A 16,369-nucleotide genomic window follows, 5' to 3' on the forward strand; every position below is an offset into this window, starting at 1 on the left:
TGAAATTCAGTAACTTATGTGGTTGAGCTGCAGGCCCGTACAACTGAGTGTATGGGTATCCTACAAAAGCTATTGCATCCCCATTCTACCATAAACATCAGTGCCTCCCTGCCAGTCCCGGGCACGGGTGAAAGTCATCTGCCTGAGCTACACGTCAAGCCAATATGGCCATTTATACATTCAGCAGAAAGTCCTTTACTAGAAACCATAAGAGCCTGGGTGGGACCTCTGAGAAGATGTACTATAGGGCAACAAAAAGATCTCCAGTCAACAAAGGTCCCTCCGGGACAATCTTCTTTCCCAGTAGTTGCTGCCGTCCTTGGCTCACCACTTGCACAAAAGCCATGAGGGCCCCTCTCTTCAATGACAACACCCTTCCAAGCCAGACACAACCACACCCCCACCACTACAGCCCAACAGACAAGGAAATTAATCAAACTGCTATACCATACGTATGGAACAGTATTACCATCGGGCCCGGGTGTGGCCACTCCTACATACCCTGAAATAATGCTATTTGTTCCCCTATTAATGCAAATAATATAAATAACTAGTTGATTCAAAGGATACTCAAGGACACTATTTGTGAATGAACATGTATGTGATTTGCACCACAGCACTATCAACTTCCCTACACTGAGTCTTGCGGGGCTGGGCCATGGCTTGTGGCACACAGTTGATCCACTCAAATGCACGTGAATAATTTCCTTAGAGCGGATCTAGCCATTCATCAATAGTATGTCACAGAGCCACATCTGAGAGGTGCGAAAAGAGATACCTTTGGGTCCTGAAGAGAGACTGACACAGAAAAATTTGATACCTAGATTAAAAAGTACATCGGCCCATTTTAACAAGAGGAGTAACAATTTAAAAACACTACTGTGATACACAAATACACGTTATTAGCACTTTTTTGGTACACCATAGACAGAACTCCAAATGAGTCCCGCCTCAATCTTTAAAGAAGGAGCCTGGATTGCAAAAAGTGACCCAGATAAGGTGGAAGCTGTAATGGCAGATGTCTGAACTGATCCTGTTTGGTTCTCCCCGTGTGTCGTTCCTACTTGAAACTATCCCAAATGTCTGCATAAGTTGAAAAGAGCACTAAGCGGGCAGCAGGGGAGCAACAATGTCCCCTGCAAGGTAAATGGACTTGACCCCTTTCCCTGAGTGACCAACTATTTGTGTAAATGGTATAGTGACTTTCTGAACTTGGCAGCACGCTAATCGAGCAGAGTCCTGGGTCTATCCTGGGTAATGCAAGGCCCTAAACCTGTTGTGTGACCTGAAGGAGCACATAAAGGCACTGGGCACCTGTCCATGCCCTGTGTATGTCACATAGAGATGTGGTGGTCTCGAACTGAGTTTTTGTGCCCGGGGTACTGCTTATAAGTCCCAGGGCCAGTGCTCTGTGTAAAGTGGATATGCAAATTAGGCTAATTATAATTGGAAGTATAAACCTACCTATAGGTCCCTAGTATATGGCATGAAGGGTTAGGGACCCCAGCATAGGTAGTGTATCCATAGGTGCAGTGATGCGGTGCCCAGTGTCATTTTAAAAACAGGCCTGCCTTGGTGGCTGCTTTTAAACTAAAGTTATATGCAAAGTCAACTTTGGAATTAAATGTACTTCCAAAATCGTACACTACCTTATTTGTACATAAAAGTCACCCGAAAAGGTGCCCCTAGGGCTGGGTGCTATGTAACTATAAACAGAGTACTTATAAAAATTGTTTTATAAACCCTGGTGAGGAAAAATAGCCAAATTTGTTTTTCCCTCACTGTAGTGAAGGAGCTCTATAAGCTATAATGGGGAGACCTTGTTTCTAATTAATAAAGTCCCAAATGGAACTAGATATTTCAAGTTTGGTATCAAACTGATTGTTATAATAAATCCCACAACTTGCTGCTGTTGGATTTCTATAATTAGTTCAGGGAAAGAGTTTTAGAACCCTACCTGAACTTTGCCAACTTCAGCTCCGTGGTGCTCTTCTCTGATTGGCCAGCCTCTGGCAGCCTGGGCAGGCTGCCTTGATGAGGTGTGAAGTGTCCTGGGCTGAAGATAAAGAATGTGCCCTGGGAGAGGTGGTGAAACAGGATGGTGTTAGAGCAGCCAAACTGGACTTCAAAGGAGGGAAGAACATTTGAGCCAGCTCAGGACCTCCCCCATTTCCTGCAAACCCAGACAACCAGGTGCCCTCTTGATTAGATTAGGAGAGGGCAGGAAAGGGGTGTGTCAAGGATTTTCAGCCACACAAGTGGGTGGACTCAGCCAGACCAAAATTTAGTTTTCACCATTTTTGATTTTTAAAGAATGTTGCTCACTGGGATTGATTTTTGCCACCCTTCCCAGGAAGTGGTCATTCAAGAGGGTGGTGGCCTGCCTGTGATTGGACAGTTGTCCTCCCCGCTTTCCACCCGAGGAGCACGCAGACCAATAGCAATGCACTGGACGGCAGCCTCAGAATCGCTGATGGTGGTATGGAGGGTGACATGAGGATATAAGCATGGGAAGAAGACAACATAATAAAATGCTTTCACCATCAGGCCGGCAGAGACCCGCAGATCATGGGATGGGATGTGCTATTGCTAAGACGAAACAAAGACTCAGATTTGAGACCCCCCCTTACACAGCTACACTACGTACACCCTTGCATACTCTCCAAGCTAGATCACCAACCTCGGCGGAAAACCCCAAGACCTCTCAGACATGCACAGCACACACAGTGGCTTCTAAAATCTTACTTCTGTAGCATCTGTAACCTACATGCATGTCTGCCCCAACAAGATGATGCCGCTAATTACGACCTATGATTACTGTACTTGTATATTCATAAACTTTCAATATGGAACAATTAAAAAAAGAGTTCTGAAACCATATCACCTGTCTGGAAAATGCATATGATAATGGGATCCAAACCACCCCACTTTGCTCCAGTTCCATGTTCTAAATGACCAAGAATGGGACTGTTTGTGATAATACTTGGAGCGCTGTGTGAACGGAGATGTGGTCAGCATGACATCTAATCTCCCAGAGATGAGGGGGCATCACCTGAAGTCTGTACTTTCTGCTACAGCTGCTGAGGAGCTACTTAGATCCTAAACTCCTGCCTGCATTCAGAGAGATGGAAGGAGTGTGCCTGGCCCTGCAGGAGAGGAGACTATCCTAAAAGAGAAGCCCAGTATGTTTGCAGTCTAGACTTTAACTTGAGAAAGCAAGCAACTACAAGAGTAATCTGCTTGTAAAAGGTGTCCACTGGTGTACCTAAGCAGTTCTTGTCATGATCTGCATCAAGATCTTTACAAGTATCAAGCATCATGTGTGATCCTCTGCCTGCCAGGTGATTAAGAGACTGATGATCCTGCTGCTGTAGGAGTTGCAACCCTTTTTTGAGCACTGATTGGTCTGGAGGGACAACAGCTGAAGACATCCACATGGCAGAGATCAACCCTAAAGCCTCACCTTTCCCCAGCACCCTGTCTGCACCTGCCCCAGGGAGGCAACAACTGCAGAAGAGGACAGCTGCTGTGTGAGCTGCAGTGCTGAAATCTCTCAGCTGTCATATTCTGAATGGGTTCCTAGCCGCTATATTTCAAGAGTTACTGCTGCAAGAGCAAAACCACGGTCCACGTCCGTCCCGCACCAACTGAACTGCAACAACAAAATGCAGGTAACTGTGGGGCCTAAAACTGTGAGTTGACTGAGAGACTGAGGAAAAAGATCAAAATCTGAGGAACAAACCTAACAGTTTTACTAAGTAACCATAAAGAGGCAAAGCAAACTGAACTGTTTGGGGTATCAACGTTTTGGGGGTGTTTTAAGTTAACTGCAGCTGTGGTTAAGCAGTGCCTTATCCTGAGTTATATGCCAGGGATGACAGATGCTGGGGAACTTAGCCAACAGGAGGAAGGATTCCAACACAAAGTGCCTCAAAGAAGACCGTAAACATAATTACAACCCTGTGCCCGACTCCCCAAATTGCACTGTGTAGCGTCATGTTGTGTGACTGAAGTGCTTTTTTTTTTCAATTCAAAAGATAAGCCCTGGGCTCGCGTCTATTAGTTGATTGCTCCCTCTTCCTACCCTGAGAGTCAAGTGCAGAAAGGGTGTACTTTGCCAAGTTTGCAGAGTCATTGCAGGAAGGACCCCTGGATAGCAGAGGCAAGTAACCTCAACCATCACTGTCGGGGTCCAGTGGTCTCTGTCTGCTCTGGGGACACTTGATCCGGTGTGACAAACGGCAAATCCCATTAACATTATCTAGCAGGGTAAATACAATTATTACGTGAAGTATTACAAAATTAAAGAATCTGACCATGCAAAAAACAGTCACAAAACTAAGAAAGGAAGATTGCTCTATAATCTTGCAAAGGAACAGTATTTAACTAAAGGTAGAGAGAACACAGATCAGTATAGAGCTTCAAAACAAAGATAGGGAAACAAAACTCCTGCCTTTTGAAAGTGAAGTAGGCAAGAACGGTTGTCCAGTGCTGACTTGAACAGCTTAAAATCTGACCTTAAAAGAACCTTCTTCAACCCCTTTCCCTTACCCTTTCTCAAAAAGAAATAAATGGCCTGTCTTAAGGTGCGAGGAACCACAGGGAACTTCTCAGTCTCGCCTTCATATAAAACAGTTTTAAAAGGGATGGGATTTGATAAAGAAGCAGCACAGTCTGGGTGCCGACTGACCAGTGGGAGCCACGATCCATCCAATGTATCTTTGCTGGCACCTACTGAGTGCTGAACTCAGCAGCATGCGAGAAGCTATAGGCACTTTGAAAACCTACAGAAAGACCCAGATCATTTCAACAAGTGATCAAGTGGTTCCTCTAAAAGAAAGCAAATATCAAAAAGTGAATGTCTTATTAGCATAGCCATAGGAGAGGAACAACAAAGATCGAAGAACTAAGGGCCTGATTTAGAACTCAATGGATGGGCTACTCTGTCACAACCGTGAATGACATCCCGTCCGCTAAACTCCAAATCCCATAGACTATAATGAGATTTAGGTTTCATTGTGGTGGAGTAACCTGTTCGCGAGTTCTAAATCGGGCGCTAAATCTGCCTAACTTGAAACCATTGGACAGATTCTTTTCTTCTGTCATGATAATAGCCTGAATGTGAGACAGTCTTTAAAAAAATGCTAACGTAGGGTTTCGGTGGACTAACGTTATTCATACTCACCTTCTTCAGGAAATGTAAAAGTAATTCTTCTTTTCACAATGCAAACAAAGTTTTTATGCTGTGTGGCTCAACAATGCTTATGATTTCAAATTATGCATTATAGAAAGCTTGGTGTCTTATTTCTTATATTAGAACACTGGAATGTTGGGAACTCCGCTGAAGACAGTGGAGTCGCTCCGGGCTTCTAATGGCTGGTAGAAGCCCACAGATCCAACATGCCAATGTTGGTCACAGCTGTTGCTGTGAACAAAGGCCTCACGGAGCCTGAGGAGATTTTAAGGCTATAATAATGTATACATTCTTACTGGATCCAAACTTTAATTCCCAAATTCAACATTGCTATAAAAGAAAGCTGAGTCTGCTTAATCAAATATTACAAACAATACAACCATATTCCTTGAACCTATTCATTGTCTTTACACAAGTGCTTGTTTGCCGCAAGCCAGAAAATGTATATAATTAGACCACTTTAGAAAAATCCTTGGCTAAACCCAATATATCAGAAACCTACAGATTTAGCTAACCAGGGCAGAGAAAATCTAAGATTTTAAGACAAGATGGCAGAAGACCTATTCCTCATGGGTCTGACCCAGTTCCGATGTGTCTACATTCAGGTGTTTCTTCTAACCAATTCCTTAAAGCTACAGAATTTTGCATATTTTCCCTTGCTTAGCAGGCACCAACCATACATCTACCACACCTAAACAACTACATTAATCAGCCTTTTAATTGCTTCACTGGCCACCAAATGCTCCACCTTCAAGGCACTCTAAGTATTCGGCATTTCCGACATGGCCATTAGTGGCGCTAGACCATCCTTCCTTTAAGCACACCTTTAAAGATACTGGTAGAATAGAACCATAGACTCTAGACTGGGACTCCTAAAGACCTTCCCTCCTGATCTTAAACGCTCCCTATGCTACAAAGGCAATGCATCAATGCATCTGCCTTCTCCGTCCAAGCAACTACTAGAAAGAGCACCAACATCTAAGGCCACCTAAAATTCAGAAAGGCTCTACTGCATAGCTAACTGCAGCCACATTGTTGTAAACAAGAGCAATCCTCCTATCATAAAAACAGGACACCAAAATACTTCCCACATAATTCAGACTTGAAACCCACACATTCCCAAACATAATAGTGATGTAAAAAAGAAGCAAACTTCATAAGGTTCTATGGCTTCCTATACATCAGACAATTTAAAATGTCAGGAATTCTCTAATATTCACACCAAGTTCAGGACTTTTGCCATCAGAATAAATAAATGAAACACAATGGGATTACAATCATCTAAATGCCATTGAATTTATCAACACAGTGTGGACACCTTACTAGCTCAATACTTGAATGGGCACTTCTGTGGCACGCATAGCAAACAAGATCACAGGCAGGCTAACACATTTATGTGCATTTTCATGACATGCAATCTGAGTGAGTTAAATAATTAATGTGATGTTTGTGTATACACCACCCAATGAATCTAATTACAAATTGTGCATGGGATTTATCCACACTCCCTTTATGACTTGCTATCTGAATAAATAAATGGATGTTGGAGATACATGAGCAAACAATGATAATCTAATCCCTTCACAGACATCAAATTTATCTAGAACATGTTCACAATTTACTTTCTGAATGCATGAGTGAATGAATTAGACATTTGTATAACTCATGCTGTGAGTCCAATCAAATCTAGAGTTTTATTTATCTCTTTGACAAACCCAACTGAGGCTTTAATGTCAGGGATGCTTACTGTGTCAGGCTGGACCCATTATACAAACATCTAACTACCTCTGTAAGATAACAGGACTCTCAGCACTAGGAGAAAACTCTGACTGCAACCCCTATACTAAAGATGTTTCATACATAAATACAAACGTGATTAATGTTTCAGAACAATTCATTCTACTAAGCAAAAAAGTGTGCATATCTGAAAAATTACCCCCTGCAATAAACATATGAAAAGTATCAATAAAATGTTAAAATATTCAAGTGTTTTCCATCTGTCAAGTGTTTAAACTTACATTGTTCATTCCTGCAATATGAATTTTGCAACAACTTAAGAAATTGAAGTGGAAATTACTTATGATTCAATATCCTGATCCAAGTACCATGAGGTAACGCTGGGGAGAAGGGATGGAGTGATAGGGTATTAGATTTGCTAGGGCCAGCGTGGAGATACCCAGACTCTAGATCATCCTCTGCCGAAGAGGGCACAGAACCGCCAGGTGGGACATGGATGAGGCTGTGTCTCAACACAACCACCAAAAATAACCATTCAATATTCTTGCTCTAGCCAAAGATCAGATCATTCATGTGTGCGTGGCCTATGCTTGTGAATGAAACACTATTAAGAAGCTTCCTCGGGGAGTAACCATTGGTGTCTGGGTTTGAGCGATTAGTTTTGATCTATGATCAAAGTTTGTTCTGCTTATACCTTGTGAAAACAGTCTATTGGTAGCTGCTCTGATTTATGAGGATAGAAGGAGAGTACACAGAATCACACAATCCAAGTTAATTTCCAGGGGCAGGGCGGTGCAATTGATTTTTCTTTTAGGGGAGTAACGCATATTTCATCTGTATTAAATACCGAATATCCAGGGCCCTACGAAGACCTTAGAATCTGTGGATCCTCATTAGGATGCTTTAATTAGTGAACAGTTGGGATTCCAATATTGTTCAAGGGATGTCCCAAAAATGTTAGCGTACACTTTTTCAAACATATACATTTACATTAGCCAGGGAAAGAAAGGCTTCAAACTAAGTCCAATTTACGAAGAAATTAGGATGCCTCAAAATATATCTCTGGTTATTGAAGATGTGCAACCCCTACCATATATGTCTATACAAGTGCCTGTAAAATGCTAACCAACATATAATTTGACTCTGCACCACCACAATTTGCCACTGCTCTGTTTTTCAGGTCCTCTTCTTGGTTAACAGGGGAATACATGACCCGCATCCCCTACACTGCCAATGCCACAGCATTTTCACTCTCTGTATCCCACATCCTAACACTTCTGAAGACTAACCCTCAATGCAGATTGTCCTGGTACGGAGTCTTTGATCTCCGTGCTCCTCTTCATCACAACACTGCCTCTCCACACCCAACGACATTGGGCTACCATCAAGAACTCAAGAAAGTCTACAAGGCCCGCAAGACGATCTGCTACCGGTTTGTGTTGCCCCACTGCTGAACTCTTGGACACCCCGGTAACACGTTAGCTCTTAGCTTGGTCCTCTCAGAAGGTTATTAATGATATTTGCTTAAGGAAAGCACCATCTTCCCCTCCATAGCACCTCCTTCCTGTACTTTTGCCTTGCTGAAACTCTATCTTATACCACATAAATAAATATAAAATTCAAATAACTACCTCTAATAACAGGTAAACAGTATTTCACAACCTATGCCTGTACTGTGAAATGAATAACTTGTCAAAGAATTACCATATACCCTTTTTTTTAGGCTTGTGGCAAACCGTAAACAGACCATCAAAATAAAACAGAGTACTAGGTTATATATGTGCTTACTCTATTATAAAATCTCCAAATGTAGTCATTAAATTCCTTCCACCCAAAACGGGCAATCTAAAGAGACACATGCGCAATTTACAAAACACACCAAGCTGATAAAACACCCAAAAAGAATTTTGGAGGACTACATTCAAAACCTACTGTATCATTAGATACTGGTCCATTGCTTTGCAATACTGAGCCAGTGGAAGCAGATCTTTGGTAGATCACATGCAGTTTTTTGTACAGAAGTTTTTTCAGGAATTCTTGCTATTTTGACAACACCTGCAGGAAGTAGGCACTGTGAGGAACATAGCACACACTGCTACATCTGCTTCTTTTGTATGTCAATTTCTTGTTTGAAAGGGATATATTAAATGTTAAGATTTTAAATTTAAAACATGCTCATGAGCTCTTTAATGACAATATGAAGATAAGATTCACCTATAAGTTAATAATTATAACACATGACTTTGCTGATGAGTGATGGGCTTAATAACTGTATTTTACATTGATCACGTGAAGTGAACTGAGGGAGAGAATGAAATGTTCTACAGACCTTAGACACAACATAGGTTTTTATGGGTACAAACTGACAATATCGCATGACGTTGAAATGTCAGAGGTAAATGACATAAAATGGGTTAATAGTTATTTAATAACAATAGGGCGAGGTAACTCACATTAAGAAAGGAGTCAGGGTTTTCCTTCAAGATGATGTAACGACAGGTGCTGTAGTGAAGGGGATGTACTTCTAAGTGAAGAAGTAACAATCAACCGTGTTTAAGGCTGGCGTACAGAATCGCTATTGAGCATCTTCAGCCCAAACCACACTGTTGCATTCTTCAACACACAGTGAAGTCCAAATGCCTCCACGGATACAGCGTAAAGTGAACACGGTGGGGATTTGAAAAATCCAAACTAGTGTGAATCTAACTGACCTTTGTTGTCCACTTTGACATACAATACATTTTGAAAATATTTTATGTGCTGTGAAATCAGGACTGAGGTTATTGCACTGAGTCACTGAAGCCTTCCATACAGAGGCAAAGAAGACCTACAGTGGTGCTCAGCAGCAGTCAGTCCTATATTCCAGCCTTCTTCTGGGGAGAGCTGAGCTTCCATCCAATGAAAGACTAGAATCTGCCAAGTGTGAGCATTCAAGTCAGCAGTGACTGCTTCAACTGATGGCATAGGACCAGACGAAGAGGCCAAGGAATATTGAGTGGTTAATGTGAGGTTGGTGTCAATTCGTTAAAAGCAAGGCTCTACTAAACCAGCACAAATAAATGGTAGAATATGTCAGAAACAGTACAAACAGAGTATCACTGTCTCTTCCTGGCTTCTTGGGTGTTTCCACGCTGGCACTGTAGAAGGAATTAGCAGTAAAGTATTGAATTAGTAGTAGAGTATTGAATTAGCAGTAAAGTATTGAATTAGCAGTAAAGTATTGAATTAGTAGTAGAGTATTGAATTAGCAGTAAAGTATTGAATTAGCAGTAAAGTATTGAATTAGCAGTAAAGTATTGAATTAGTAGTAGAGTATTGAATTAGCAGTAAAGTATTGAATTAGCAGTAAAGTATTGAATTAGTAGTAGAGTATTGAATTAGCAGTAAAGTATTGAATTAGCAGTAAAGTATTGAATTAGCAGTAAAGTATTGAATTAGTAGTAGAGTATTGCGATTTAGATGTGATTGGCTGTTCAGATTTCCCAGTGGCATCTTACGTGTCATACAGCGTGACCGTCCGCGAGCCGTTTGCCGTGTTCACAATGCAACAAGCGGATGGCGTATCCCCCTGGCTCTGCCACGCCACATTTGATGCATCCACACCCCTTTTCTGAAAGTCCATCATGATATAACTTTGAAAAGGTGCAGGAGGAATAACAGGAAGGGAAAATAGGCATTACTGTCAGGGCATCCAGATTAGCTACTTAGAGGTAGGAGTTGTTCGGGAGTTGTAAAAATATGAGAAATTGGTAGCACAGCACATCACTAGAGTACGAATGAACTTCAAGGATGCCAGCATCATCCAACAGCTCCTTAACTCATCTCATACTGTACATTCAAGACAGCACATTTACAGAATTGTCTTGCTTTACACAAGAATTAAGTTTTGAAGAACTTACCTGTGTTACAACTCACCGATTACCGCTGCTCCCACGCAATCACGACCATGCCGTCAGTTGTTCTGCAGTGCAGAGATTCTCTACACACTGAGATTTAGGAGACAGGTGCAGAGGGAAAACACAGCTAGACTCTTTAGCCAACAATCAAAGCAGTACATTGACCTTTCATTTGGTTCTACAGACACCAATGTTTGCTCGTTCCTCATAGGTCTCAAAACACAGGCATGTCACAGTGAGGACCTTCACCTTGACAGCTTTGCTGCTGCTCACCCCACAATACGTAAGCACGCGTATGATCTCAGCGCATGTCTGTTTACCATTACACACCTGTTCATATGGAGAATGGTGCGGCTACCATTCGTTGTGTTGCAGATGACTATGGAGGCTGGGAAGGAGCATCCGGCATGGGTGGTCACGTGACTGGTGTCAATTTTGTAGCTTTCCAGGCTGTCCAATACAAAACTGTCGGAGGTATCACAGAGAAGGGGGAGGAGAGGGTTTCATCAATTCAAAACCAAAGTTGGAAACACTGTCACTTGCAGGGAGAGAGAGTCTGGGAAAAGAGAATATGGAGTTTGGATAATCAAGGCAGAGAAAAGTAAAGGAAGACATGGAATGGTGCAGTGCATGCTGGTATGGTGAGAGCAAGAGGCATGCTGGGTGTTCGCATTGTTGCATCAGAAAAGTAAGGCATGCTGGGATTATAAAGTAGCGATGTGCATTAAATGCTGGGAACTGATTGGAATAGTGATAATGCAGGTGCCTGCTGGAACTTTAAAGGAATAGTGACATAAAACAAGGGCAGCTGGGAATATGCAAGTATAGTGACATTGCACAAGCATGCTGGGAATCCCCAGGACTAGCAGCATGATAACTGAGCACGCAGGGAATGCAAAGGCGTAGGGGCTAAGTGAAGCAAACTGGGTATCCTCCGTGTCAAGCCCACAGAGTACCCAAAGATTTGCAAAATAGCCAAAAGTAACCAGGAGATTAAAGAGGCTTGCTGCCAGCCCATAGGCATGTGAAGATTCAGGTGTATGCAGGGAATGCAAACGTATGGAGGCAATAGAGATATCGACTGGAAATCCTACGGATTGATACAAAGACGGTGCATGCGGGGAATCGCTCCGGACAGTGAAATTAAATGCACAGACATACTGGAAACCTACTGTGATTGGAGATGAAAAAGACTACTTACCAGTAACTTGGCAACTCTTAGAGTAAACAAGCCTTCCCTACGAATTTATGGGAAAACCAATTTAAATCATCCAAAAAGCTGTAGATGAAAAGACTTTCTTTGGATGCTCCACTAAGGATATTTGGGTAGATATTGAGGCATCGGTTAACTGTCTCAGCGAATTAGACTAGGAAGAATTAGTCACTTTTAAGTAAATTGTTTTAAGTATGCATTCTACTTTGCCTATTCCCCATACATGCAAACTAATTTCAGAAATCTCTCAAAGTTAGACACAGAAAGTAGAAGTGTGCAAAGACGTGGTGTTTAAAACTTCAATAAAGTGGCTTCAGAATTCAGTCTCAATCAAATAAAATTGTTACCCGTAGTGAAGTGGTGTGTAAAGCACACGTATGGCAGAAATGGACTTCCTAACCTTAGTTGGAAGAGGCAGGCCTTAACTTATTTCAAAATCTGGCATTCAAAGATGGGTCAAAGACTAGAATCTTGCCAAGCTGTCTGGTTACAGAAGACTAAGGACAGGAATCTTGCCAGGGTTACATCCCAAACACATGATTGTGCCAGGGTGAAAGGAAATCCTGACTGACGGATTGATCTTGAGATGGTTATTGATCATCCATTGCCTGACCACTGTAAGCGTGGAGACCGGATCTGTCTGTTGTGATCCCTGCTGGCTGTGGAGGCCTAGGACCAGCAGAATCTCATCAATGTAAATGAAAACACAGTCCCCGAAAGAATGAGGTTCACACATCGAAGGCTGCTATAATTACAAAGAAGACTCGCGATGGCAGAACCTTGGGGGACTCTCCTAGTTACTGGTTTGAAATTAGTAGACACATCCTCCAATAAATCCCATACATGACAATCATTAGAAAAGGCACCCAGAACTGCGAGGTGGGCCAAAGACTAATTGCTTCCAGGTATCAGATTTATCCGGCATGATTGACCTGGATGACTCTTTCCCCTTCCCTTCATCCACAACTCCTTGGAGCTCTCTGAACATCTGAGGCAAGGTCGGCGCTAGGACCAGGGAATAGTTGGCACTTCAGAACACCTCTAGAAGCTTCAAATACAACCCCATTGCCAGGAGACAGAGTAGCAGATGTCTAATTCATCAATGCTTTTGCATCAGCCGTGAACTGAGCTATTTATAGGCAAATGAACACGCTCCATGACAAACTTGCTTTTGCACATGAGGCAGTTGTATGGTTCAAATCTCTGATATTAGAAATGTATAGAACACATACGCCCACCTACATCCAGAAGCCAGTGAGGCGAAATCTTGGGGAGGAGGGTACTCGGGAGGCAGATAGGATGATGTTTGAGGGTGGAGGGGGGTAGGTGGGCGGATCAGGTGATTGAGAGGGGAAGGGAAGGGAAGCAGGGCCCGGTAGTCCTGCTGGGGGCCGCAGAGTGGTGTGTAATTGGCCAACAAGCAGAACAGTCCATTCATTGGATTGAGCCAAGTCTAATCAGCTGGTGTGCTGAATCTCACCAGCCGTCAATCGAAGCACCCTAAGGCAGCGGAACAGGTATGTTCTCTGTAGTCCTGGGCAAGGAATCGAATGCATGGCTCCCACTTTTTAATCGAAGCATGGCAGCTTGCGCTGATGGGAAACCGTGAGCTTTCCCATAGCGACAATGTCCCATAGTTTGCGCAACCAATTTGAGTGGGCTGGTATGGTGTCCGTGCCCCATTTAAATGTGATAACTTGCCTTGCAGTGCATAAGGCCATTGTCGTAGCGCTACCCCCACCAACCCACCCATCCGATCAGAGTGGGTTGTTATCTGGCTGGGGAGACCCAGAAGAGCGTAGCTAGGACACTGAGGAACGTCTGTGTCGAAGATGTCATCAGTGCCTTTATGCACCTCCTCCCAGTATCGCTTGAGTTTAGGGTATCGCCAGAGGAGGTGAGTGCACCTGTTTGGACACAGCTCCGCCGGCAGGTGTCTTTGGTGCTGGAGTGCCACTTAGCATGTCTAGCTGGGGTATAGCACCAGTGGTGAATGATTTTCAATAGAGATTCTTTCTCTACGGCATGGAGCGAAGAGGTGAGAGTTCTGTATAGGATTTCAGCCCTATCTTTGTGAGTAAAGGTGTACTCTAGCTCTATTTCCCAATGCTGTTGAGCTGGTGATGTGTTGGTTTCAGCCCTAAGTCAGAAAGCAATAGATGCCAGAAAGCACGTTTTTATCGTCTGCTTTAGTGATCCGCCATTTTTCAAATTGTGGCAGTGCCCGGGAGGCATATGGCGAAAAGTTGGTTGAGTTACCCAATGTCTGTTTTAGGTGTAGTGCCAACATTGACTGTTAGGTAGGTCATAATCGGTTTGCAACCTTGGGAAGTCTTGAAGCCTCATGTGGTTGAATAGGTCACCAACTTGTTTACAACTAGCAGTTTACCAGCAATGGAATTCAAAGCCCGCTCACACGGGGGGAACGCTGGGTCGCCTATGATCGGTGTGAGATGGGAGATAGGGGTGGATAAGCCTTTTGTAACCCTTACCCTGTCCCAGGCTGCTACAGCTGCCTGTGTAATGGGTGAGATAGTTAAACCCCTACTCGTCAGTGCTTTTTAATGAGCCTTGGGATCTTCCAGATGTGAGTCCTTGCTTCGGATTGGTCAATGATACACCAATGCTTTTCTGTGAGAGGCCTGTTCCATTCAACCAAATACCTAAATTGGGCTGCCAAATAGTAAAAAGTGAGTAAGGTGTGGGATACCAAGGTCAATGATCGCTATGGGGAGGTTTGCTTGCTTCTTGGCGTGCCGGGTCATTTACCGTTCCAAATGTAGGATTCTATCAGTTGTTGGAGTTTACTAAGGACCAGTGAAGGGGGTTGAGGGAGATGCAGTGGACGTCTGCATAGCAAAAAGAATCTTGGGCAGCAACAATTTTACTGCTGCTATTCCCCCCACCCACGAGAGGTCTCCAACTCACCAGCTCTGTAGATCTTTGCATGCTGTGGTGAGGAGGTTTGCGTAAATTCTCTCCACTGTATCTGTGGGTGAGGGGAGCATTGTAAGACCCAGTGGGGCATCCCTTCAGTCACCCAAGAAACAGGAAATTGTTGTGCAAGAACCTATCTTTCTGTTTGTGGTGTAGTTATACTGAGGATCTGCATCTTTTAGATGTCCACTTTCAAACCTGAGACTTTCCAAAAGAAGTCGAGTTCGGTCATCAGTGTTCAGAAGGAGGACAAGGCTTGTCAGATGTATCATCACATCATCAGCGTAGGGGGCTATTTTATGTTCTCACCCTCCAAGGTCTCTCACTGATGCATTCATTGTTATCCTGCCAGCAAATGTATGTATAGTTCAAAGAGGAGGGAAGATAGAAGACAACATTGACAGGTGCCTCTGGAGAGTACAAAGGGACTGGAGGTGAGGCAGGTTACCCTTACCGGGGCACTGGGGTTGGCACAGCCACTCCACACCCACTGTGAAAATCACAAACCCAGCTCAGAACCCCTCGCAGCCTGTCGAAGAAACGCCCAATGCATCCAGTCTAATGCCTTCTTGACATTGATGGATATGAATAGCACCAGGAAACGTGACCAAGAGGCTTGATCTATGAGGTAGAGGAGGCGTTTGTTATTGTCACTCCAAACCCTTTCAGGAATAAACCCGGCTTGGTCGGGCTCGATCAGTCCCTGCACATGAGGGTTGAGGCCGACTGCTAAGATGCTAGTAAAGAGCTTGGCATCTACATTTAGTAATGATATAGAGAGTGAGGTCATCCCCTGGCTTGGGTATGACCGTGATCACAGCCTCCCTCATTGTGATAGAGAGTGTGCCTGTCTCACTGAAGGAGATATATAAATGTGCATGGACTGGTGCGAGTTGAGACCCAAAAACTTTATAAAAGTCAGGAGTGAAACCAGCGCTCCCTGTGGCTCTGCCTCGTTGTAGCCTGGAGATGGCGGCCAGCACCTCCTCAGTGTGGATGTCCATCTCCACGGAGAGTGAGTCTCTCTCGGGCATTCTAGTACAGGGCGAGAGGAAAGTTAGTTGAGGAGCTCCTTTTGATATATCGTGTCCTCTGCGTAGAGGGTTGGACAGAAGTTTTGAAAAGCTTGGGCGGTATCTTGGTCCCTGTGTACGAAGGTAATCCTGCAGAGCGGATCTCTCCAAGACCCTGTTCTTTTGGGTGTGAGCTCGTAGTTTATAGGCAAGTAGGCAGTCCGCTTTGTTACTGTCTATGTAGAAGGTTTGAATAGTGCAGAGTAGCGTGTACTCTGCTCTGTCCCAATCTAGGGCTTTAAGCTGCTTTTTAGCTGTGGTCAGCTGCCCACACACCCTGTGTGAGCCTTCTCTTGTATGCTAACACTGTCCTCCAGGC

General features: G+C 43.6%; 1 protein-coding gene across 4 annotated transcripts in view; it reads right to left on the minus strand.

Annotated features, from left to right (window-relative positions):
* Positions 1–16,369, minus strand: part of KHK (ketohexokinase) — a 102,567-nt gene that overhangs the window by 13,414 nt on the left and 72,784 nt on the right. For 2 of the 4 annotated variants that reach the window (XM_069233612.1, XM_069233610.1), the window contains one exon: positions 11,158–11,292. The exons of 1 other annotated variant lie outside the window; for it this stretch is intronic. In XM_069233612.1, the coding sequence (XP_069089713.1) occupies positions 11,158–11,292 (135 nt within the window). Of the gene's footprint in view, positions 1–10,428; positions 10,564–11,157; positions 11,293–16,369 lie in introns of all 4 variants that reach the window. One more of the 4 variants, XM_069233609.1, reaches the window with a different exon arrangement.

The sequence above is a fragment of the Pleurodeles waltl genome, chromosome 5 (genome assembly GCF_031143425.1).
Source record: "Pleurodeles waltl isolate 20211129_DDA chromosome 5, aPleWal1.hap1.20221129, whole genome shotgun sequence".
Classification (NCBI taxonomy): Eukaryota; Metazoa; Chordata; class Amphibia; order Caudata; family Salamandridae; genus Pleurodeles; species Pleurodeles waltl.